This window comes from Microcebus murinus, chromosome 16 (genome assembly GCF_040939455.1).
Source record: "Microcebus murinus isolate Inina chromosome 16, M.murinus_Inina_mat1.0, whole genome shotgun sequence".
In the NCBI taxonomy this organism is placed as follows: Eukaryota; Metazoa; Chordata; class Mammalia; order Primates; family Cheirogaleidae; genus Microcebus; species Microcebus murinus.
Window position 1 is genome coordinate 63,472,159 of NC_134119.1, and position 23,300 is coordinate 63,495,458.

The following is a 23,300-nucleotide window of genomic DNA, read 5'->3' on the forward strand; positions in this document are numbered from 1 at the left end:
AGCCCTTTAGTTGCTGGACTGTGGAGAAGTCTGGGGCTGGGGGACAATCCAAAGTGGCAGCCAAGGATAGCGAGTACTTGTGCAGCAGTGATACACCAACCAGTCTGGAAATAGTTCAGTATTTAAACAACTGGTGTGGCTGGACCAGTTTGTGAATATGAGCCTTAGCGCTACATCAATCGGCAGGAAAGTGTTGAGGTTTGCCACTCTGATTTTGTAGCGTCATGCGAAGGACCTAACTCCTTTAGCCTGTTTCCTTCTCTGTAGGCAAGGGGCTACCGAGCCTTAACTCATTCATGTACTCCTTATAACCATGTTGAGAGATTATCCCCCGTGCACAGATGAGGAAACTGAGGCACAGAAGGGGCTAAATGAGTAGCTCAAGGCCCTATCATCTGGTAGGTGGCTGAACTAGGATTTGAAGTCATATCATCCTACCTCTCATAAAATGATTTCCTGGCTCAAAAGGTTTTGTGAAGATTCAACAGTCTCATTCATATAAATTGCTAATATGTGGCAGGTTTTCCGTCAACAGTAGCTGTTACTACTCCCACCGTCAACCCTCTATAAACTCCAGCCATTCCCGACTTCTCAACTCTCCCTAGACACACCAGGCCTTTTCACATCTGGGGCTCTTAGCACACCCTGCTGTTGCTGTCTAGAATGTCCTCCCCTTCCACCTTGTCTGCCTGGAGAACTCCTTTCCATCCTTCAAAACTCACCAAATACAAGAACCTGTATACTTCTTTCCAGCCCAAATATTGCTCTGCCTCTCCCAGGAAGCCTTCCCTGACTCCTCTCCTTTCTCTCCCTCTTCACCACCAGACCCTCTACACACACGACTTCTTTTGTCACCCACTACACTCCTGACGACAGAGAACCATGCAAGGCCAGTTAGTGAAGGAGCTGGCAGCCTCAGCTGAGCACTTATATGCCAAGGCTTGTGCTGGGTGCTGGGGCTATGATGGTGCAAAATACATGGTCCCTTCAAAGCCTTATAGTCAAGGTTTTAATGCTGGAGGCTAAAGAGAAAAAAATTCAGATTGAAGTCTGCAGGAGTCTGGGGCATGAGAGCACTGGCATCCCTGGCATGGGAAGTTCCTAAGCAACACACTTGGATCTGGGCTTTTAAGGACAGAAAGAATTGGCAGAGTTCTCATGATACCCTACTGCCTGTAGGGCCCCATTTAATTGGCAAATTCTACTTTATGCCAGGATAAGATTACCAGATTTGGCAAATAATAAGAGGACATACAGTTAAACTTGAATTTCAAATAAGCAACAAATAACTATTTAATATAAGTATGTTTCATGCGATATTTGGGGCATACTTTGCTAAAAGATGATTTGTTTATCTGAAATTTAAATTTAATGAGGCATCCTATATTTTATCTGGCAACCATATACTGGGGACAATCAGGACTGGACTTTCCCAAGAGGTTACTGGGAAACAATGCCCACCAGCCTACCCTTTCCCAAGCCCACATCACACAAGGCCCTTTCCAGAATATTCCAGATGTCAGGTGGCGGTATCCCCTGGTGCACAAGTCCCACTTGTACAACGCTATGGCGGCTAAATTGACTCCCATGATCTTAGAGGGGCATAAATTACCATTAGACAAACACAGTGCTGGAGACCCCACGATGCCCTGAGCCTGTAGCAACCCATGCCCAAGATGCCCTGCATGAAAACAATAGGCACCCATTCCCACAATGCTAGAGCCAGGAGACCAGAGCAAAACCTTCAGAGAGACAATAAGGTCCAGCTCCCATAATTCTTTGCATTTTTCCCAGGATGCCTCGGGCCTATAATGACCACCTTCCAAGATGCCCTGCGTGCACTCCATGCTTGCAGGATGTTCGGCGGAAGGTGTGAGACAAAAGGGACCGGTTTCCCACAGGCAGGTTGGACAATCTGTCCCAGAATGCACCAGGCCTATAACGACCAGCAGACCGACTCCCACAATGCTTTAAAGCGGAGCGCCCGGTTTTCCCAGGATGCTCTAGTGCGGTACACGGCGGCGTGGGGGAGAAAAGGGAGCCGAGTCTCGCCCTCCGGCTATCACGGCCCAAGACCGCTGGCAGCTCCTCGGTGGCGGTGACGGGAGCCGTCTCTCCCATCATGCAGCAGGGCCGTAGCGCCCGTTTCCCGGCATGCCCCGCGCACCCCTGCCGCGGACACTCACCGGCGCTGGCGACCCCCGCTCCGGCTCTGCGGTGGCGGCTGCACGCCCGGGCTCTGCGCCTGCGCTGCAAGTAGGCTAGGAGGGGGCGCAAGGGGCCTAGGGCGCTTGCGCGGCGAGATAGACCATTCCTGTGGCGCTGTGGGAAGAGGGGCTCCCCGAGTCGGGCCGTGGACGAGACCCGCGCAGGGGATGCCGCGCTCTGGCCCTCGTTGCCCGGATTTACTTGGTACAGTCCGCGGCCTGAAAGAACGAGAAGCTGCAGGGCTCGCGCGTGCGTGTGCAGAGGGGGAACGCGCCTTATAAAAATGGGATGCGCTGGGGGTGGAGGGCGCCAATTCAGCCCGGATCCGGGACCGGAGGCCTACTTATTTGCATAATCCTAGCGCGGGACAATGGAAGGCCTCCAGCGCTGGAAAGAGTAATTTGCATATGCTCCAGGGAGGCTTTGCCCCCACGAGTGCAGTGATTAGCATATTGGGGGGCGCCTGAGAAACGCGGCTGCACACAAGTTGTGTAGACTTGTGTGAAATAGGTATCCTTCAGTCGGGGATCAGTTTGCATCTGGAGAGAGGGTACAGGGCGAGAACCTCTCCCAATCAGATAAATATTTATTGATCTTTTATGTGTCCAGCCTTGTGCTGGTGGGGCACTATGGTTTCTGCAGTGAACTAGACACACCCAGCCCCTATCCTCGTGGCGCCCCAGAGTAAGGAGATGCACACCTAATCAGACAACTGCTACCCAGAAGCTCTGGGAGCCAGAAGAGGCACATGCCCCAGCGTGAGGTTGTGGAAAGGCTTCCAGGAGGTGGTGATCTTTAAGCCAGGTATGAATAGGAGCCAACTAGAATGAGAGTCTTTCTGGCAGAGGGAAGAGCCAGGGCAAAAGCCCAGAGACAAAAAAAGTGTATTGACTGAGGAAGTGCAAGTGGCTTAGTATGCCTGGAACACAGAACTGGAGAGGGGAAAGGCTCCTATAGGTGATGTTTAAAGAGCTGACTTTACGCCAAGTATAGGAAGCTATTGCAACACTCCAGTCTCCAGTAAAGTGATTTTGTCGCATTCCAGCTTCAAACTCTTCAATGGGGCCCCATTACACTTAGAAAAAAAAATCCAAACTCTTTGTCACGGCCTCAAGGGCTATACAGGAGGTGTGGCCCAGTTTAGCTTTCTGACTTCACACACCTCTCCTCTTAAACCACTCCAGCTCCACTTTCACCTCAAATACCTCAATCTCTTCACCATCTCAGGCCTTTGCTCTTGCTGATCCCTCTGCCTGAAAATGCTTTTCCCGCTGATCTTTGAATAGCTGCCCTTGTGTTCACTATTCATCTGTTAGCACATACATCAATCTGAGATGCTTTCCCTGATCTTTCTATAACAGCACCTCCAGGTTTGAGATAAAGCAGGATTGGCCCTGAGTAGTTGTTGAAACTGGGTTGAAGGGTATGCGGGAATTCATTGTCCTGTCTACTCCTGTGTGTTTTAAGTTTTCCATAATAACAAGTTAAAATAGCACTTCACATCCATTCACTCTGCATTTTATCTTTTTTTTTTTTTTTTAGACAGGGTTTCTGTTGCCCTGGCCGGAGTTCAGTGGTGTTATCATAGCTCACTGCAACCTCAAACTCCTGGGCTCAATGGATCCTCCTGCCTTAGCTTCCCAAGTAGCTGGGACACAGGTGAGGGCCACCGCACCCAGCTAATTTTTCTATTTTTAGTAGAGATGAGGTCTCACTATGTTGCCCAAGCTGGTCTTGAACTCCTGACCTCAAGTGATCCTCCCACCTTGGCCTCCCAAAGTGCTAGGCCTGCATTTTATCTTAATAGTCCTTATCACAATGCAAACATAAGTTTCTTTGCTTCCTTGCTTATAGTCTGTTTTCCTCATGCAAGCTTCAAGAAGATAAAAATGGAATCACGTTTTTTTTTCACTTTGAGTCCTCAGTGCCTAGAACAGGATCAGATTTCAGATTAGTGCTAAACTGTATGTAACAGCTAACATTTCCGTTTTGTTTTATTCACTATGGACTCTCCAGAACCTTGAGCAGGACCTGGCACATTGTAAGAGGTTATTTTTGAAGCTAAAGTTAGAATGTGTGAACTAAAAAATAAAATCTTAAGGGTCCTCCTCCCCACCGGCTGACGGAATGGACTTTCTCTTGGCCAAGGGGATGTTCTAAAACTAAATTTCCTGCCACAAGGAGGGAGGTCAGACATGCTTCATCATGCCCGCCCCCCCCCCAGGAGATATCCTTTGTAACTCATTAACAGGCCTAAGGGGATGCAAGACAAACCGGCAGGTCCGCAATTTACACAACAAATAAATGTCGAGGTGGCTTGTCTCAGATTAACAGCTCCTTATCTTAAAACATTATAAACTGGCCTGGGGCCGGGCGCAGTGGCTCACGCCAGTAATCCTAGCACTCTGGGAGGTTTAGGCTGGCGGATTGCTCAAGGTCAGGAGTTCGAAACCAGCCAGAGCAAGAGCGAGACCGCCTCTACTACAAATAGAAAGAAATTAATTAATTGGTCAACTAATATATATAGAAAAAAATTAGCCAGGCATGGTGGCACATGCCTGTAGTCCCAGCTACTCGGGAGGTTGAGGCAGGAGGATCACTTGAGCCCAGGAGTTTGAGGTTGCTGTGAGCTAGGCTGACGCCACCGCACTCACTCTCACCTGGGCAACAAAGTGAGACTCTTTCTCAAAATAAATAAATAAATAAACTGGCCAGGGCTGGTGGCTCACACCAGTAATCCTAGCACTCTGGAAGGCCTAGGAGGCGGGAGGGTCACTCAAGGTCAGGAGTTGTGAGGGTGAGGGGCCAGGCCATGGGATGGAGCTGGGGCAGCTCAGTAGCTACCAAAGAGACAAAACTCTGTGATTATTGTCTGAAGAAGTGGCCAGGAAAAAAAAAACAAAAAAAACTAGGTTTGTTGGGAAGGTGGAGATGCCCATGGTGAGGTCAGGACCCTCTCTTGGCCACCAGCAACCATCACATTCCGCCTAGGAAGGAAATTAGGAATATTTTGCCCCAAAACATTATATTTTTACATGCTGGACTGCCTGCAGGAGCATTGTCAAGGCCTCTCTGACTCTCCACCCCCAATATTGGCACTCCCCAAAAAGTTTCTCTTTCTGTGATCCAGATACACCAGAGAGAATAATTGTTCTTCCCCTCCCCAAAAGACCAGGCCAGTACACCTGAATAGACACTTTAAGAAGATAATGTCCCCTCTTTCAAATTAATTTGAATTTCCAAAGAGAACTATTTACCAGTTAGTCCTTGTTCCCCATGCATTCTTCCTTCTTAGCAATCCTTTATTGCCCCTAAACAGAACATTTCTTTTCCCCTCTCCCATAACCCCTTTACCAGAAAGGCATATAAGAGGTTTCCCATGCATACACGTTAAAATAAATTTGTGTCCTCTTCCTACTAATCAATCTGCCTCATGTCAGTGATTTTTCAGTGCACTTCTATTGGACAGGAGCCTTTGTTCCCAATGGTTTGGCGAACCTTTGGGGGGCCAGGGGACTTTGTTCCTTAAACCTTCCTCCCACCTCCCCCGGGACAGACACACAGCCACCCCAGGCAATTGTTCTCTCCTCAGTTTAATGGTGGTTAGTGGGATTGCCAAAACCCCCTCCCCATTCCCCTCCCGCCCCATACAAAATGTGTGTCTTTTTTTTTAAACAAGAAAAAGGGGGCAAAAGCCAGGAATGGGGAGAGGGGGGTGCAATCTGATATTTTCATACAGATTTTTGATTTTTTAATATATTATATATAAAACCATAGAGACCACGCATCCCCCCCAAACTCCTTTCCCCCTCCTGGAGGGGGGCCTGGAGGAGAGATGGGGAAGGCCCCCCCGGAGGAGTGGGTGGACAGAGAGACAAATATGGGTGGGACGGACGTGGGGGCAGAAGGTGGAGGCAAGGGGTGCCCAGGACCCTGGGGAAGAGGGATTGGAGAAAAGGTTGGGGCTGTCTCCCTCACTGTCCCCATCAAAGTTATGACACAAAGACACAGAATCCCTGTTTCCACACCCTCCCCCACCCCTCCCCCCCACCGTGCAAACATGGCTTTGCAAAGAGGTGCCCAGAGCTCTGTGGAACTCTTACAATGGCTGGCATGGGGTCTGGGACCCCCAAAGAAATCTGTGTTCCCTTTCCCTGCCCACCCCACCCTTCCCAGAATCTGACCCCCTCCCCACATGACCTGGTTCTGTAGCCTAGGGGACCTGGCCTTCCCCCTGGTTATCTTCCCCCAACTCAATCCCTACTGCCCTCCCTGGACTTGGGGGGTCTGGACCTTTGGCCCCTGCCCTGTGGGGGACCCAGACCTTTGGGCCCTCACTCTGGCCCTTGCAGAGATCCAGGCAGACAACACCCCCATCCCTGCCCAAGTGTCTGAGGTGTTAGTGGTGGGAGGAGAAGCCCACCATCCCAGACTCTGGCAAATGTCTTTGCTGGTTCCTTGCAGCTGGCAGTGGGGGGGATCCCAGCCCAGGCCCAGGCCTGGGATGGGGATGGGGTCAGATGAAGAATTCTTCTTTCCTCTTGTGTCCATCGCTGCCATTGAGGAAGGCTTCTCTTGCTTCTCCCTGCTCATCCAAGCCACTGGCTTCGTGGGTCAGATAGGAACCTGAGGGGGTGACAGAGCCCCAGGGCAGAGGGGACATATATGTGGACCCAGGAGTTGGACAGAAACATAGGGAAGAGGGAGACAGACAAGACAGATACCAGGCGAAGAGGGAGAAACGAAACACATAGGGAGTTAAGTGCAGGGAATAGCAAAATAGTGGCAGAGAGAGAGGGAAAAGCAGAATTAGGAGGACTACAACAGCTCACAGAAAGAGCCACCCTTATTCCTTCTCTTGGTGGCATCCCCTTGCTTTGCTCCCACCAAATCTAGCAGATGGGAAGGTAAATTGTTTTATTCAAACCCATGTCCTCAATTCGGCTTCTAAGTTCTACCCCCTTTTAGAGTCCTGAGCCGAAAGCCCCGTCCCCCCTGGGATCTTGGCCTCAGGTCCACAGGATTGGGAACCCTGGGTGTAGGCTCCGCCCCCTCATCCCGGCTCTCGCCCCGCCTCCTTTGAATCCCACAACCAACCACACCCCTTGCTGAATTCAGGCCCCGCCTCCACTCACCCTTCTGCCGTACAGAGCACCAGACCATGCCCACTAGCACGCATATGATCAGAAACACCAGTAGTGCCAGGATGCCGCCCACAATGGCGTAGGGAACCGACGTCTGCGCCTCTACCACCGCACCGGGGTCTGCCAGAGGGACAGGGCAGGGTACAGGAGCAGGTCATCCATCAGAGGGCAGGTTCAGTCCTGCCCCATCGCTGTCAAGCTGTGAAATCATTCTGCATACCACATTTAACCTTTATGTGCCACGCCCCTCAAAAATTACTGCCACCTTGTATCCTTCCCGTAGCTCCACTCTTTCTAGATGCTCCGCTTTCTCGAGGCATGCTTGTTGGTTTGTCCACTGCCTGATCCCTCCCCTGAGTCATTTTGCTAACACACTCCCTGCCTCTCCCCCCACCCCTGCACCCCAAAGGCCAGAAATGGCATATCCCTTTTTTTTTTTTTTGGATTTAGTTTTTCTCCCACTGAAAAAAAAAAGTCCAAGTCCAAGAAATAGGTCGAAGTCCCCTCCCAACTTGTCTAAAACGTTTCAGGTATTTAAAATGCTGGGCTAGGACCCAACCACTTCTAAAATTGCTGCCCCACTGCAGTAAGAGCTAAACATATAACACATTGTGTGCGAGGGGCTATTCCAATCGCATTATATATTAAGCTCATACGATCACAACCACCTTATGAAGCAGATGCTATTGTTTATTTCCACTTTAGCAAATGAGGAAACTAAGGCGCAGATTATGTTACCTGCAATAGAATGCGGCCCAGCCAAATTTGCACCCGCTGGGGCAGTCGGGCCCAGAACTATAAGAACTCTGTTGCTTGTGGCCCCCCCACCCCAATTACGGGGTCTCTTGGCTCGAGCCCCGTCCCCAAACGCCCCTCACCCCGCCCAGACCCTGCCCGCAGCCCTGGGGTCCGCCGCAGCCGGCCTCACCGTAGACCACGAGAACGTAGAGCGCCCTCGCGTGGCCGTGCTTGTTGGACGCCTCGCAAGTGTAGGTGCCGTTATCCGCGGATACCAGGCCCGGCAGCGTGAGCGTCTCCCCCAGGGCCTCGGCCCGCTCCGGCAAAGACTCATTCCCACGGTTCCAGCGGATCTGATTCGGCCTGGGCAGGGGTAAAGTAGAGTGAGAGCTAGGAACCCGGGTGCCAGCACCCAATTCGGACATGTCCGGAAAACACGCAGCTCTCGCGCCGCAGGGACCTCCAAACAGGAGGCTTCCCCTTTCCTTCCCGGAAAACCAGCGGTGCCAGGCCCCGCTTCCACCCAGCAGCAGAGTGTCAGGACTCCCGGCGCTGCCAAACGCTTCCACCCTCAGGATCCAGGAGTCCGGCTCCCGCGTCCTGTTCGCCCAGGCCTCTGCTTCCTGAGCCTCGGGTGTCCAGGTCCCCAGCTCTTGTCACCCCAGGGCCCAGGAGTCTCGGGCCCCAGAGCTCACCTGGGGTTCCCAGTGACAGCACATGTCAACACCAGCGTGTCTCCCTCCCTCACCACGGCTTGGGAGGCGTGGATCCGGGCCGTGGGGGAGTCTGCGCAAAAAGTCAGAAGACGGACAGGTTTCCGGGTCAGTACGCGGGGCTGAGGACCCCCCCGGGCGGGCGGCTGGCGCTGGGACCCCCGGCGCACTTACACTGCACGTCCAGCACGTACTGCGTCTGCTTGCTGTGTCCCGAGGGCAGCGCCTGGTTCTGGGCCTCGCAGATGACGATGCCGCCGTCGTCCTTGCGGTCCACGCGAAACCGCACTGTGCTCGCCACACTCCAGACCTTGCCGCTTTCCTGGCCGCTGCTCACCCCTGCCCCGCCCGGCCCAGGCACGGTCAGGCCGGATTCCGGCCCAGCCACCCCAGCGCGCCCCAAAGCTGGCCACCAGCCAAGCCCCGCCCCCAGACCTCGCCCCGCCCCCAGCCACGCCCACGTGCCTTTTCCCAAAGCCCCTTCTTGCACTCCCAGCCCGTCTCACCTATCCATTCATCCAACAGCCACGTATCTAGTAGAACCTGTGCGCGCCTCGCCAAGCCCCGCCCACACCAGACCTGGCCTGCTAAGCCCCGCCCCTCTAGCCCCGCCCCTCGGCGTCCGGCTCGGGTTACCTTTCAGCTCCTTTCTGTCCCGGTACCAGCGCAGGGTGGCGGCCGGGCGCGACCGCGGCACCAGGCAGCTGAGCTCCACCTCGCCGCCCTCCACCGCCTGCTCCCGGACCTCCACCACCGGGTTCTCCGGGGCCACTGCCGCAGGGAGAAGAGGGAAAGGCGAGTTGACGGAGGCGCGAGGCGGGCTCGAAGCCATCAGGCTGCCGGGTCCCAGACACCGCAGAGTCTAGGGTCCCAGGGGTCAAAGACAGGCCGGGAAGGCCGGCCAGACTCCCCGGAGCCAGATGTCCAGGACGTTGCAAGCAGCCAGGGCCAGAAGGTCCTGGGAGAAGAGGGAAGCGGGGGAGGCCGGAGGGGGAGGCCCGGCGCGGGAGCGCGTTACCCAGCACGGTGAGCGTGGCGATCTGGTGGTGGGTGTCCTCCGTGTACAGCTGGCAGAAGTAGCCGCCCTCGTCCTCCAGGCGGGCGTCTGAGAGCCGGATCCGCACGCGGCGAGGGGAGAACTCCTCCAGCTGGAAGCGCTCGTCCTTCAGGGCTAGAGAGAGTGGCGGGGTAGGCGTGAACTTGGCGAGTCCTGGCTCCAGGGTCCCACCCTTCCTCCAGGAGCTTAGAGCCCAGCCCATAGCCTCTTCAGTCATACCTGCAAGTCTGAGGTGTCCAACTATTTACTCCCTTGGGGACCCAGAATAATTCACTTTCCTCCTGCCTGGGGGACCAGGAGTCCAGGCCCTCGGTCCTTTCCTCCCTCCCACCCAAGAGCACAGACCAGCAGCTGCGTCCTCTTTCAGGACACAGGAGTCCAGGCCCCGGCCCTCTCCTCCTTGCAGACTCGGGATTCCCGTCCCCAGCACTCACCCCGGGTGCCGTTGAAGAAGAGGGTCTGCCGGGCTGGGTTCTGGATGACAACTATGGACCCATCATACTGGTGCAGACGGCAGGTGATCTCAGCCACCCCACCCTCAGCCACTGTCACGTTCTCTGTCTGTACTTCCTGTCCCGCCCCTGGACCATTAGACAGAGACAGGAGACTTATTGAGGGCTGCAATTAAATCATTTCTTTCTCCCTCTGTGCCTCTCCCATCCAAACCCTCAATCCCTCTCCTTCCCCTCTCATTCAGTTCATTGCACCCAACATTTGCTGGGGGTTAGAGCACAAAATCTGCTCCCTATAGAGGAGCTGCAGTCAAGATTCAGTGGTACGTGCTCCAATGGGGGGTAGAAGAGGGCATACAAGGAGCCCGGAGAAAGCGGAGAGTAGAGCTACCTAGAGAGGTGGGTGGTCAGAGAGAGACCTGGAAGAATGAGCCACTGGATCTGGATCTCAAAGAGTAAGCAGCAATTCAGCAGGTGTGGGATATTGCTGCGTGTTCACTCAACTTTCTCTTTCACGCCTGGGCACATACTGTAGCTTGTCTGCAAAGATGGCCATAATATTCTTCCCCTTCCTGGACATGCCCTGTGCAAGTTGATTTTGCCTCTCTCTAGTCTGGGTGCGCATTGCGACTTGCTTTGATCAATAGAATTTGCTAGAAGTGATATCGTATGTGTTCTGGAGCTCAGGCCTGGAGAGGCCTAGCAGCTTCTGCTCTTGCCCTCTACTGCCCCAATGGTGTTGCATGAAGATGCCCGGACTGGCCCCTTTGTGGACGAGAGACCCCAGGGAGAGAGCAGCTCCGCCAGCACCAACTGCCAGGCGTGTGAGCGAAGCCGTTCCCAGTCGCACCACCAGATGACTGCAGCCCCACAGGTGACCCCAGATGAAACCAAGAGACGATCTGCCCACCTGCACCAGCCCAAATTGCTGACCCCCAGAATCGGGAACCAATAAAGTGGTGGTTGTTTTAAGCCACTAAGTTTTGGGTGGTCTGTTCCGCTGCTAAAGTTAACTGACACGATAGGAAACTAGGCTACATCCCAGCATCCTTTGTAGTTTAGGTGGAGCCACGTGGCTGATTTCTGACCAATGGGATGTAGGTGGAAGAGATTAAACACCCCTTCCAGCCCTCACAGGGAGCCTACAGGAGGGCAGGATCACAAGCTGGAGGGAGCCAGTGTCTCTGACTGTTCCCCATGACCTGCCTACATAGGACTGTGAGCGAGAAATATACTTTTTTTTTGTGAAGCCACTGACATGTCAGGGCTGTTTGTTACAGCAGTTAACCTACCCTGATTGATTAATCCACTGGAGGAAAAAGGTGGGGGATTAGAAAGGTGCAGCAGCAGAGGCAACAGACTAAAAAGCTGAATGCCGAAACTAATCATCGTCGGTGTTACCATCGTTGTCATCTTCAAAATAACAATAACCGCTATAGCTGCCATATATTGGGCACTTGCTGTGGTGGCCGTGTGCTAAGAGCATTACCTATATAATTTCCATTTAATCTTCACAATACCTGTATAAGTATTGAGCAAGTATTGTGCACCTTGCAACTGTGCAAGTTGATTTTGCCTCTCTCTAGTCTGGGTACGCATTGCAACTTGCTTTTATCAATAGAATTTGCTAGAAGTGATATTGTATGTGTTCTGGAGCTCAGGCCTGGAGAGGCCTAGCAGCTTCTGCTCTTGCCCTGTACTGCCTCAACAGTGAGTGTTGCATGAAGATGCCCAAACTGGCCCCTTTGTGGATGAGAGACCCCAGGGAGAGAGGAGTAGGCACTATTATTAATCTCCATTTTTTTCCCAATCCCCATTTTTTTTTTTTTTTTTTTTTTTTGAGACAGAGCCTCACTGTGTTGCCCAGGCTAGAGTGAGTGCCCTGGCATCAGCCTAGCTCACAGCAACCTCAATCTCCTGGGCTCAAGCGATCCTCCTGCCTTAGCCTCCCGAGTAGCTGGGACTACAGGCATGTGCCACCATGCCAGGCTGATTTTTTCTATATATATTAGTTGGCCAATTAATTTCTTTCTATTTATAGTAGAGACGGGGTCTCGCTCTTGCTCAGGCTGGTTTCGAACTCCTGACCTCGAGCAATCCGCCCGCCTCGACCTCCCAGAGTGCTAGGATTACAGGCGTGAGCCACCGCGCCCGGCCCCAATTCCCATTTTTATAGATGAGAAAATTGGCCCAGAGAGATGAAATGACTTGCCCAAGGGCACAGCCAAGAGTGGCAGGGCCAGCATCTCATCCAGATCTCTCTGATTCCATGTCTACTCCCGCCCGTTTGGGTGAAGAACCCAGCACTGGCAAGGGGACATGAGATACACTTATGGATAAGCCTCGAATGTCAAGTTAGGAGATTAGCTTTTATCCTAAAGGCCAGTGAAGGTTTTGAAGCAGGAAAATGCCATGATCAGATCCGGTTGTCTTTAAATACTAGATAACTATCCGTGTTTCTTACATTCTGTCTCAGAATTTCATTCATTCATTTGAGTATTTCCTGAGCAATGGGTACATTTTTAGGGACCAGATATCCAGGGATGAGTCAGATGAGATCGCTGCCCTGAAAATCCTTTAGGATTTATAGAGCAGTAGATACTAGTCGCTGTAATATAACATCAAAAGTAGCATGCCATGTTTTCTATAAGAGGGTAGGCAATCTTAATTTGGGGGTTGAGGGGTAGGAAAAATTCCGGAGGATGGAGGCAGAGATGGCTGGCTTCCTATCCTGACATCCATTCTTCCCTTTCTCCTCGGTAAAAGAACCCTCATCATACATGATTGCCCTATGGCTAACAGAAAGAGGTATTGCTCAGTTTTCCTCACAGCTAAGTAAGGTCACATGATAAAGTTTTGTCCAGTTGGACATAAGCAAAAGTGTCATGTGGTAATTTTGAGAGGAATTCCTAAAGAAAGGGGACAAGTTCTTTTTTTTACCATGTTGACTTTGTGCTGCCTGGAACTAGGATGTGATGTATGGAATTTAGGCAGCCATGTTGGACCATAAAGACATGGGCAGTAAGGATGGTGGAACCAAGAGCTGGAAGGTGCCTGGGTCTCTTTGAAGATGCAGAGCTGTTGTAATAGCCCTGGACTCCTACTTCTAGCCTTCTTTTATAATTGAGTATAGCACTGGGTATTTTTTATATTTAATTATTTTAGAGATGGGGTCTTGCTATGTTGCCCAGGCTGAACTCAAACTCCTGGGCTCAAGGGATCCTCCCACCTCAGCTTCCTGAGTAGCTGGGACTACAGCATGTGGATATTTAAACCACTATTTGAGGTTTATCTAGCACCTCCTAGAATATCAAGCTTAATACATCCAATCCTTGCCCCAGATATTTTCCTCCCCAAGTTTTCCCAATCTCAATAAATGTCACAAACATCCACCCAGTTGCTCAGGTCAAAAACCTAGAAATCACTCAAGTTCTCTTCCTTTCTCTCACCCCAGCATCCATCCCGTCAGCAATATCTGTCCATTCTACCCCCAAAACAAATGCCAAATCTATTCACATTTGTCTAACTCGCCTACCTTCACCTACATCCGGTAATATCATCTCTCACCTGGGCCCTTCAAGAGCCTACTTTTTTTTTTTTTTTTTTTTTGAGACAGAGTCTGGCTTTGTTGCCCAGGCTAGAGTGAGTGCCACAGTGTCAGCCTAGCTCACAGCAACCTCAAACTCCTGGGCTCAAGCAATCCTCCTGCCTCAGCCTCCCAAGTAGCTGGGACTACAGGCATGCGCCACCATGCCCGGCTAATATTTTCTATATATATTAGTTGGTCAATTAATTTCTTTCTATTTATAGTAGAGACGGGGTCTTGCTCTTGTTCAGGCTAGTTTCGAACTCCTGACCTTGAGCAATCCTCCCGCCTTGGCCTCCCAGAGAGCTAGGATTACAGGCGTGAGCCACCGCGCCCGGCAAGAGCCTACTTTTGAGTCTCCCTGCTTCCATGTCTGCCCCCTCCAAGGCCATTCTCCACACAGTTGGCCAGATGGATTTTTCAAAAAAGTAAATCAGTTCAATTCACCTCTCTGCCTAACATTGCACGAGGGCTGCCTATTACACTTAGAAAAAAAGTGAGACTCCTTCCCAGGCCTTCAAGGGGGCATGTGGCCTGGCCCCTCTCTGAGCTCACGGGCCTTGATGTCCCCTCAAACATGCTGCGTGGCCTTTGCACTTGCTATTCTTTCTGCCTGGAATGTTCTTCTCCCCACACCCCCCATCGTCCCAGGGCTGCCTCCTGTTCCATTTCGGGTCTCAGATTACATCAACACCTCCTCTAGTTCCTCACCATGGTTTTATTTCATCTATAAAAATTTGAGGACATTTCACTGAAATTATCTGAATAATTTGCTTATTGTCTGTCTGTTCCTCGTCACTAAAATCTACGCTCCACGAAGGCAGGGATGTAATCGCCAGGTTACTGCCGTAGCCCTGGTGCCTAGAAATGTGCCTGGCACTTGACGACCGTCTGGGGAGCTGAATAAACTGCATGTGTCACACGGGATACCATTTCAGCCTCACGGCAGATTTGTGACATCATTATTTTCATCTTAAACACCCGGGTGGGTCCCAGCTCAGCCACTTGCCATCTGTATGACCTTGGGCAAGTGGCCTCACTTTCCTGAGCCTCAGTTGCCCCATCTATAACATGGGGATGATGCCAACGTCTGCCTCATAGGGGTTAGCCCGGTGCCTGAGGCGTAGAGCGCCCTCTCTGGGAGGCTGATGTTATTGCAACCTCCAGAATCATGCCCCTGCACGTGAGAACTGGAACACACAAACTGGTGCTTTTAAAAACATCCCAAAGCCTATCCATGGACCCTGGACCTCAGAGCTCGTCCAATGCTAGACCCCCATTTTACAGATGTGGAGAATGAGGCTCAGTGGGTCCCAGGCAATTCAGTGGCAAAACTCACCATCTCCTGGGAGCCATCAGGTCCTCTGGATCTGTCCCCCCCAATATATCCCCTGCTCTCTGCTTGAGGGTGCACATGGGGTGAGGGTGGGGGGCTTTTGTCTTATTCCCTCCCCCTCCTGAGGAGTCAGTAACCAACAGTGTCTGTGCTTGGAATATTAATGTCCCAGGAGCTTTTGTTTCAGGGGTTTGGGGGGTGGTGGGGGCGGGACTTTCTGGTCAGAGAGGGGCTGAGCTTTGGGGACTGGGGCACTGGCCCTTTAAACTATGTTGACAGCCAGGAGTCGTCATGGGGATGGTGCCTGGAAAAAGGGACAGGGGAGGGTTTAGGTAGGAGCGGCTGAGCAGGTGATGTATAAAGACCCAGGAATCCAGCCCCCAACCACCTCCTCTCCCAGGACCCAGGAGTCTGGGTTGCCAGCCCCTCCTCCAGCAGGCCCCTGGTGTCTGGGATCCTGGCTTCTTCCTCCCTTACTCGCAGGAATCCGGCCCCCAACCACCTCCTCTCTCAGGCTTCAGAAGTTCAGGCCCCCAGCACCCTCCTCGATCAGCACCCAGCGGTCCCGGCTCTCAGCATCCTCTTCTTTCAAACCCAGGAGCCTGAGCTCCCAGCCTTCTTCCCCCTTAAACCCAGAAGTCTGGGCCTCCAGACCCCTCCTCCTTCAGGACCCAGGAGCTGGGGGTCCAGAGTACACAGCTGGTGGATGTTTCCACGGAGACTGAGCGGGATGGGGGAGCGCTTCCTGGGTCCTGAGTCAGCGAATACCCAAGGGAGTCTCAAGGTCATGGTTCCGGGAAGGTCACAGCCACCCCCTCAGTATCCGCTCCCCAGGGGCTCCTGGCATCCAGCCTCCTTCCCCTTTCCTCCCCTAGGGAGGTGGTACATCCCTGCTCCTGAGCAAACCCCCCTCGGCCCCCCATCAATGGCGGAGTCCGAACACATCCTCGCACAAAGCGTCAATTCTTCCCCAGCTCAGGCTTGTGAAGGCGCCTGTATTCGGAGGACCTAGGCATCAGGGTCCCAGCCCCTCCTCCCGCGGAAACCTGCAGTGGAACCCCTCAGTCCCTTCCTCTCTCAGAACCCGGGAGTCTGTGCCTTCACCCCTTCCTCCCTCGAGACCTGGGAGCACAGCCTCCAGCCCCTTTCTCTTTCAGGAGGCAGGAGTTCAAAGCCCCGTCCCCCTGCTCCCACAGACCCAGGAGTCTAAGACCCCAGGCTTTCCTCCCTCAGACCTGGGGGTCCAGGCCCCTAGTCCCTCCTCCCTCAGACCCAGAAGTCTAAGACCCCAGCCCTCCTCCCTCAGACCTGGGGGTCCTCAGTCCTGGGGTCCAGGCCCCCAGCCCCTCCTCCCTCAGACCTGGGGGTCCTCAGTCCTGGGGTCCAGGCCCCCAGCCCCTCCTCCCTCAGACCTGGGGGTCCTCAGTCCTGGGGTCCAGGCCCCAGCCCCTCCTCCCTCAGACCTGGGGGTCCTCAGTGCTGGGGGTCCAGGCCCCAGCCCCTCCTCCCTCAGACCTGGGAGTCCTCAGTCCTGGGGTCCAGGCCCCCAGCCCCTCCTCCCTCAGACCTGGGGGTCCTCAGTCCTGGGGTCCAGGCCCCAGCCCCTCCTCCCTCAGACCTGGGGGTCCTCAGTGCTGGGGGTCCAGGCCCCAGCCCCTCCTCCCTCAGACCTGGGGGTCCTCAGTGCTGGGGGTCCAGGCCCCAGCCCCTCCTCCCTCAGACCTGGGGGTCCTCAGTGCTGGGGGTCCAGGCCCCAGCCCCTCCTCCCTCAGACCTGGGGGTCCTCAGTGCTGGGGGTCCAGGCCCCCAGCCCCTCCTCCCTCAGTCCTGGGGTCCAGGCCCCAGCCCCTCCTCCCTCAGACCCAGGCGTCTAGGACCCCACTAGCACCCTCCACTCCTGAAACTTTTGACCCTAAATCCACAGTCCTCAGCCCCTAGAACCACAGTTCTGCCTTTTCTCAGCCCTTTGTCCCCCTCCTTTCTGGGGACCTAGGCATCAGATGGGGGGCGTAGGGGTGAGTCAGCAGCCTCACACACAAAGTCCCCCCTGTGGTCCCCACATTCCTGGGATATTCAGGACTCCCTGGATTCCAGGCCTCAGGCCCAGCCAGGGGGTGGGGAGTCCTCCAGAGGTTCTCCCCAGTGTGGGGTGGGGGGAGGAATTCCAGCTCCAGGAAGGGTGCAAGCCTGCACTGAGCTGCCACTGTCCAATCCTCCACCCCCAGTGCCCTCTATTCACCCCCTTTCCCAGAAGAGCCCAGGCTCTGCCCCCGCCCCGTGCCCCGCTGGGTGCACGCGGAGGACCCTGGGTGCCTGGTCCCTGCGGGCCTGGGGTCTGCACGGGCGGAAACCAGTGGGTGCTTGGGTCCTGGTGCCACAGGCCATTGGATGCTGGCGGGTCTGACTGTCTCCAGCACCCCCCACCCCTCCCAGGGAGAGAAAGCTGCCTTTGTGTTCCCCAAGATGGGGACAGGCCAGGCTCGCACGACATTAACCCACCCTTAGGCCCCAGCCCTGCTGTGTCTAAGGTCTTGGAATCCATTGCGAAACCTGACCCCCACGCCCAGGCTCAGGGGTGGGTGGGGGATCAGTGACAGAAACCTCCAAAGACCTGTTCCTTGGGGTGACTCACAATGGGGGGAGGGTCCCCCCATTCTTAGAATGGCTGGTCAGAATTTCAGCAGGGAAAAGTGAGTCACCCTGGGAAGGAAACAATATTTGGGAGCAACAATCTCCCCCTCCACAAGGCCCCCCAACTTTTAACAGCCTCTCCATTCTTTCTTTGTATCTGTATATCTGCTATCTCTGCTCCTTTCTCTGTTCTACCTCATTTCTGGTCTGTGGAGCCCTGCTTCTGCCTGTGTGCCTCTCTCTCTGGGCAGGCACACCCTCTCTCTCTCTTTCTCACTTCCTCTCCTCTGCCCACCCCAGACTCTTCTTTCTTTTGGCATAAATCTTATCATCCTCTTCTGCTATTCTTGCCAGAATGAGCCAGGAAAGAGAGAATATATTTTTGAAAGGGCACAAATGGACCTCATCTCCTATTTCCACTCTTGCTGGCTGGGCAAGGTGAGAGGAGGGGAAGAGGGTGACTAAGAGGTGACGGATATCCCCTAAAATTTAGCGGCCAAGGCCATTCAGAAATATCCAATGAAAAGGAAAGCCGGCAGAGCCCTTCAAGACCATGTGCTACACAGCTCCCCACCCCGTGCTCTACAGAAGGGGAAAATGACTGTCCGACAGGGACAGAGACTGACAAAATCATACCAGAGGCCTGGTAAGGATGGGACCCAGGTTCCTTAGCTCCCAGCCCAGAGCTCTTCCCATGTCGCCGAGCTAGCTCTCCACTTGTAAAGCGCCACGCCATTTAATTCAGAGAAAGTTTACAGAGAGGATTAGGGTGCCAGGAAGCAGTGACTTTAAAATCAAACAAGGGACAAGGCTATTTCCCAGAAGCACTGGAGAAAGGATTCTTGAACTGGGCAGGTGGTCACCTTAGGCTATATTCTCATTCTGAGAATCTGAAGTCCCGTGATTCTAAGCGGTCAGGAATCTAGATGCCAGAGATGTCAAGATCCAGGAACTCCAAGAAATCAAGATGTCACAATTTTAAAGATGTCAAGATGCTAGAATGCTAACACCGTCAAGGTTTTAGAACTTTAAAGGTATCAGGATTCTAAAGACTTCTGGATTTTAGAATCCCTATAGATGTCAACATTCTAAACTACCCTCAGGTTCTGTTTACTGGATTCATTGGTTCCAGGATTCTATGAGCCTAGTTTTTAGCCTAGAAATTATATAAAGAAAAATAAAATCTGATGGAAATGCAGCTAAGGTACCAACGTTCTCATTTGGGAAACTGTGGCCTGGCTATTGCAAAGAAAGGTGGTGATGATGAAAGTTTTGAGGCAATCACAGAAGAGTATAGAAGAAAGAAAGGCACAGAGTGAGAGGTCAGCCTTGTCCGGAGGCTGGGAGGCTGTTTCAAACCCTGAAGTGGGGACGGCGCAAGCACACTCAATTTGCCAGAAACCCCCCCACGGTCTGAGCTGGGATTTGCTTTCAGGCCACTGAGTTCAACATCCTCACTTTACAGGAGGAGAAACTGAAGCCAGGAGAGAGGGGCATGTTTACCACCGGCTGGTGTGGCTAATGGCAAGCGCCAGGATTTAAACTCAGGCCTGCAGCCCTGTGCCACCTGGTTCCAACGCCTCCCCAAACCTCTACAGAAATCCAGCCCTCCTGCTTCTGCCCGGCCACCTCCCAATCATCTGTTCCTCCCAAGAGTGGCTTTTACCTACAGGGAGCGGGTGACCCGTGACAGGTTTGAGACACACACAATGTGAGAGTGTGACTGGGTGACATTTCCTGACCTTGTCTCCAGCCTCAGGGTCACCCTATCTGGGGGGTCTCCGGTTCCTCACCGCGTGGGATAAGGGTGTGTGGGTGGCTCCCCGGATGTCCTGGAGGGGCTGCTCTGGAAGTCATGCCCGGGTGTGTGAATGGGTGACGAGGGTTCGGGGAGGCATTTGCTGAATCCACGTGTGTGCCCACACGCCAAGGTTCCCGTTCCCACTTCCCCACACACATACACAGCGACATTGCTCCCTCAGGGCTGCTTAGGATGCCCTGCCTGACTCGATTCCTCTCCAGGGCACAGAGAGACACAGAGAAGGAATGAAGGATGGGATGGGAGATGGAGGTCGCCAGGGTAGGGAGAGGAGGCAGAGAGAGGAGGACAGGGAAACAGTGGGACAGAGAGGGGGAAAGAGGGCAATAGGTGGCAGAGGGGCTAGAGAAAGGGGTGACCCAAAGATGGGGACAGAGAGATAAGGGGACAGGGCAGATGAGGGACAGAGAAAAGGGGACAGGGAAACAGGGTGACAGCAAGATAGGGACAGAGACGGAGAAGAGGAGCAGGGGGGCAGAAATACAGGGGGACAGAGAAGAGAGGATGACGGGGTGGGGGGACAGAGTGACCCAGGAAAAGGGGACAGAGGTAGGGGACAAAGACAGGATAGAGAGATGGGGAATAGGGAAGCAAGGAGAAAGGGAGACAGACGGAAGGAGGAACAGGACTCCGACACTGGGGCACAGAGGACAAGGGTAGGGGGACAAGGAGAGAGATAGGGGGATTCAGAGACGGGTGGACAGAGGGACGCAGAGACCGGACAGAAGGACAGCGGGACCGGCCTGGGAACGGCGGGCTTGTTGGGGGGGTGGGCTCAGGCCCTTTGTCCCCGCCAGATCCGGCCTGTGCGGGTGGGGGGGCTGCGGCACGGCGGCCGGGGCCCGCGCCCCCTCCCCCGCTCGCGGCTCGCGGCTCCCGGCCCGCGCTGCGCTTTGTCCCGGGGAGGGGGCCCGGCCCGGCCCGCGCGCATTGTTCGGCCTCTGCGGCCCCTCGGCGGCCGGGCTGTCACCGCGGTGCGCCCCCCGCCCCAGCCCAGCCTGCCGGCCCCGGCTCCCGACCCTACCTGGCCCCGCCGCGGCCGCCCACAGCAGCAGCAGCGGCCACTGGAAGCGCCGGGCCCGGCCCATGGTGGTGCCGCCGCCGCCGCCGCCGCCGCCGCTCGCTCCCGGCCCGGCACCTGCACCGCCCGCGCCGCCCGCCCCGCCCCCTGCGCCCCGCCCCCTGCCCGCCCGGGGGCGGGGCGCCGAGGCCGGGGCGGGGCCGGGCTGCGAGGGGAGGGGGAGGCGGCGGGGAGGGGGAGGCGGCGGGGAGGCCACGCGACAATGGGGGAGGGCGCGGATGGGAAACGGGGGGCGCGCGAGCGCGGAGAGAGCAGTGCAGGGAGGGCGGGGGCGAAGGCGGGAAGGCTGCGCGCGAGCGACCGCGTGCGGGAGCGGGCGGGGAGGTGGGACAGGTCGTGGGTGCCGGGTGAAGGGCTAAGGTGCTGTGCGTGGGGATAGGGACGTGGTGCGGTGTGAGCGGGTGAGGGCGAGTGTGCCCTGCAGAAGGGCAGTGCGCGCGGGTGCGGGTGTCGCGGTGTGCGGGAGGGGTGACAGGGGAGAGCGTGGCGTGCGTCGGGAGGGTGTGAGCCTTGAGGGAGGGGGAGTGTGATATGGGCAAGGTGAGTGTGAGAGGTGTTCGTGGACAGGTGAGTGTGAACACGAGGGTGTCCAGTCTAGTGAGAGGCTGCGGGCTGAGCCGGGAGGGGGACGGCCGCCCCCGGAGGTCGGGACGGGACGGGACCAGGATCTCCCAGTGCAGGGCGGGGCTGGGGCTCAGGCGTGGGGTGGGGTCGGTGACTTTGCTCCCTCCCTTCCCCTTGTCCTGACCTGAAAACCCCATGCTTCCGCGTCATTCTCCGGGAGGGGCCCGCTGACAGCGAACCAGCTGGAAGGAAGCCTGAGTTCTGGGCCCCGGGGGGAAGGGGCCCCTGTGGACACCTCCCAGGCCCTGGCGTCCCAGGTGCCCGCTCCTCCTCCCCGCCCGGCCACCCCAGCTCTTCCTGCCCCATCTCTCTGTGTCCCTCTCTGTGTCGATTTGACTTCTCAGGGACTGCCTTAATGCCTGATCTCTTGTTATGTGAGATAATCAATTTCCTCCTTGCTTTAACCATTTGGAGCTGGGCGCCCTTTTAAGTGCAGCCTTGGCCACCATATTGCATGTGGTTGGCACGGAGTGCATGGAGGCGGCCCTACTTGCCGATCAATACGTTCTAAGCGATAGTTTTCTTTTTCAGTCGCTCCTCCATCCTTGTGGTGGGATCTCTCTTGCAGCCTGTTTTCCAAGCGCTGGCCAAGCGGGCAGCGGAACCACGAGGCCCGCGGGAGCAGGGGATGCTTGTGTCGACCTGGACAACTCTGTGCAGTGGCTTCGATGTGGACGTCATCCGCCTAAGTAGAGGGGACTGTGGACAGAACCTTGGCCCACACTGGACCCAATCAGGGTCTCGTGGCTAAATTTTTAGAAATGAGACTCAAGTAGTTCTTGGTGCTTAACATCTCAGTGGGCGTAGTGTGAAGTAGAAGGTAGTCTGTGCAGAGATGGAAAAATAAAGTCAAGGTCTAGGAGGGAAATCACACATTCAAAGAGAGAGAGAGAGTGATTAATTGAGATTCTGCAAGAAGGAGATAACCTTGATTCTATACAGCTTTTCAATTGTTTCCCGTCCCTGGTGAGGCCTGGAGGCCTAGCCCTTGCTTGGATTCTAAACTTCTGACGACATTGTTTTTGCCAAGTCAGCATAAGCAGATTTTATTTCTTGCAACTGAAATTTCCTGAACAAAAATTTGGGAGCCATTAGCAATGAGGTCCTATCACAAGCTAAGGTGGAGGACATAGGAAATAGGTCCATAGCCTCAGTATCTGCTGGAAGGCATCATGGGACGTGTATTTCTGTCCTCTGAGCTCCACTGTAGCCCATAATGGGAGGTGTAATCTTAGCCTCCAGTCTCTGCCCCGGGGTCTCATGGGAGATGCCGTCCAGTCCCAACCTCAACACCTGTCGCTGGGCATCATGGGAGATGTATCCCTAGCCTCAGTATCTGTAGTAGGGAATCATGGGAAAGGTGAAGTTCCTCAGTTTTAAGTTATGGAGCATGTCATAAAATGTCATTTTAGCTTCGTCTCTGCTGTAGGGCATCATGAGAGAGCCAGTTCTGGCCCCGTTTTTTTTTTTTTTTTGTAAGGCACCATAGAAGATGTAGTCTTTCCTTCCTTCCTTCTCTCCTCTCTTTCTTCATTGCCTGCCATGGTGCAGGTGCTATGCCAGGCGCTAGGACTGCAGTAGCCAGCAAATAAAATGCCTTCCGCTCCCCAGCGATTGCAATGCGGAGAGTTAGCAAAACAAACAAGAAAACTGAGTGCCCCAGTGAACCATTGCCAAATAACAAAAGACTCCAAAACTTAGAGACGTCAAACAACAACTTTTTTATTTTATGATTCTGTGGGTCAGGGATTTGAGCAGGATTGGTGTGTATCTGCTTTACGATGAACTAGAGCCAAAGGTGGGCTGCCTTGAACAGCGGGAGAGGGAGGGGACGCTCATCTAGGGCCATACGTCTGAGGCTTTGTTGGTTGGCGTTGTGAGTATTGAATTGTGTCCTAACCCCTGAGATCT

The 23,300-nt window shown here is 54.4% G+C and overlaps 1 protein-coding gene across 1 annotated transcript; it reads right to left on the bottom strand.

The window, feature by feature from the left end:
- Positions 1 to 5,783: 5,783 nt before the first annotated feature.
- Positions 5,784 to 20,838, bottom strand: CADM4 (cell adhesion molecule 4). Its single transcript, XM_020283486.2, has 9 exons — positions 20,709 to 20,838; positions 10,295 to 10,441; positions 9,822 to 9,974; positions 9,440 to 9,574; positions 8,978 to 9,142; positions 8,786 to 8,876; positions 8,281 to 8,453; positions 7,344 to 7,472; positions 5,784 to 6,834 (listed from the first exon to the last, which is right to left on the bottom strand). Exons 1-9 carry the CDS (start codon positions 20,770 to 20,772, stop codon positions 6,725 to 6,727), a joined length of 1,167 nt encoding a protein of 388 aa, XP_020139075.1. The 5' UTR covers positions 20,773 to 20,838; the 3' UTR covers positions 5,784 to 6,724.
- Between the last annotated feature and the right edge of the window lie 2,462 nt (positions 20,839 to 23,300).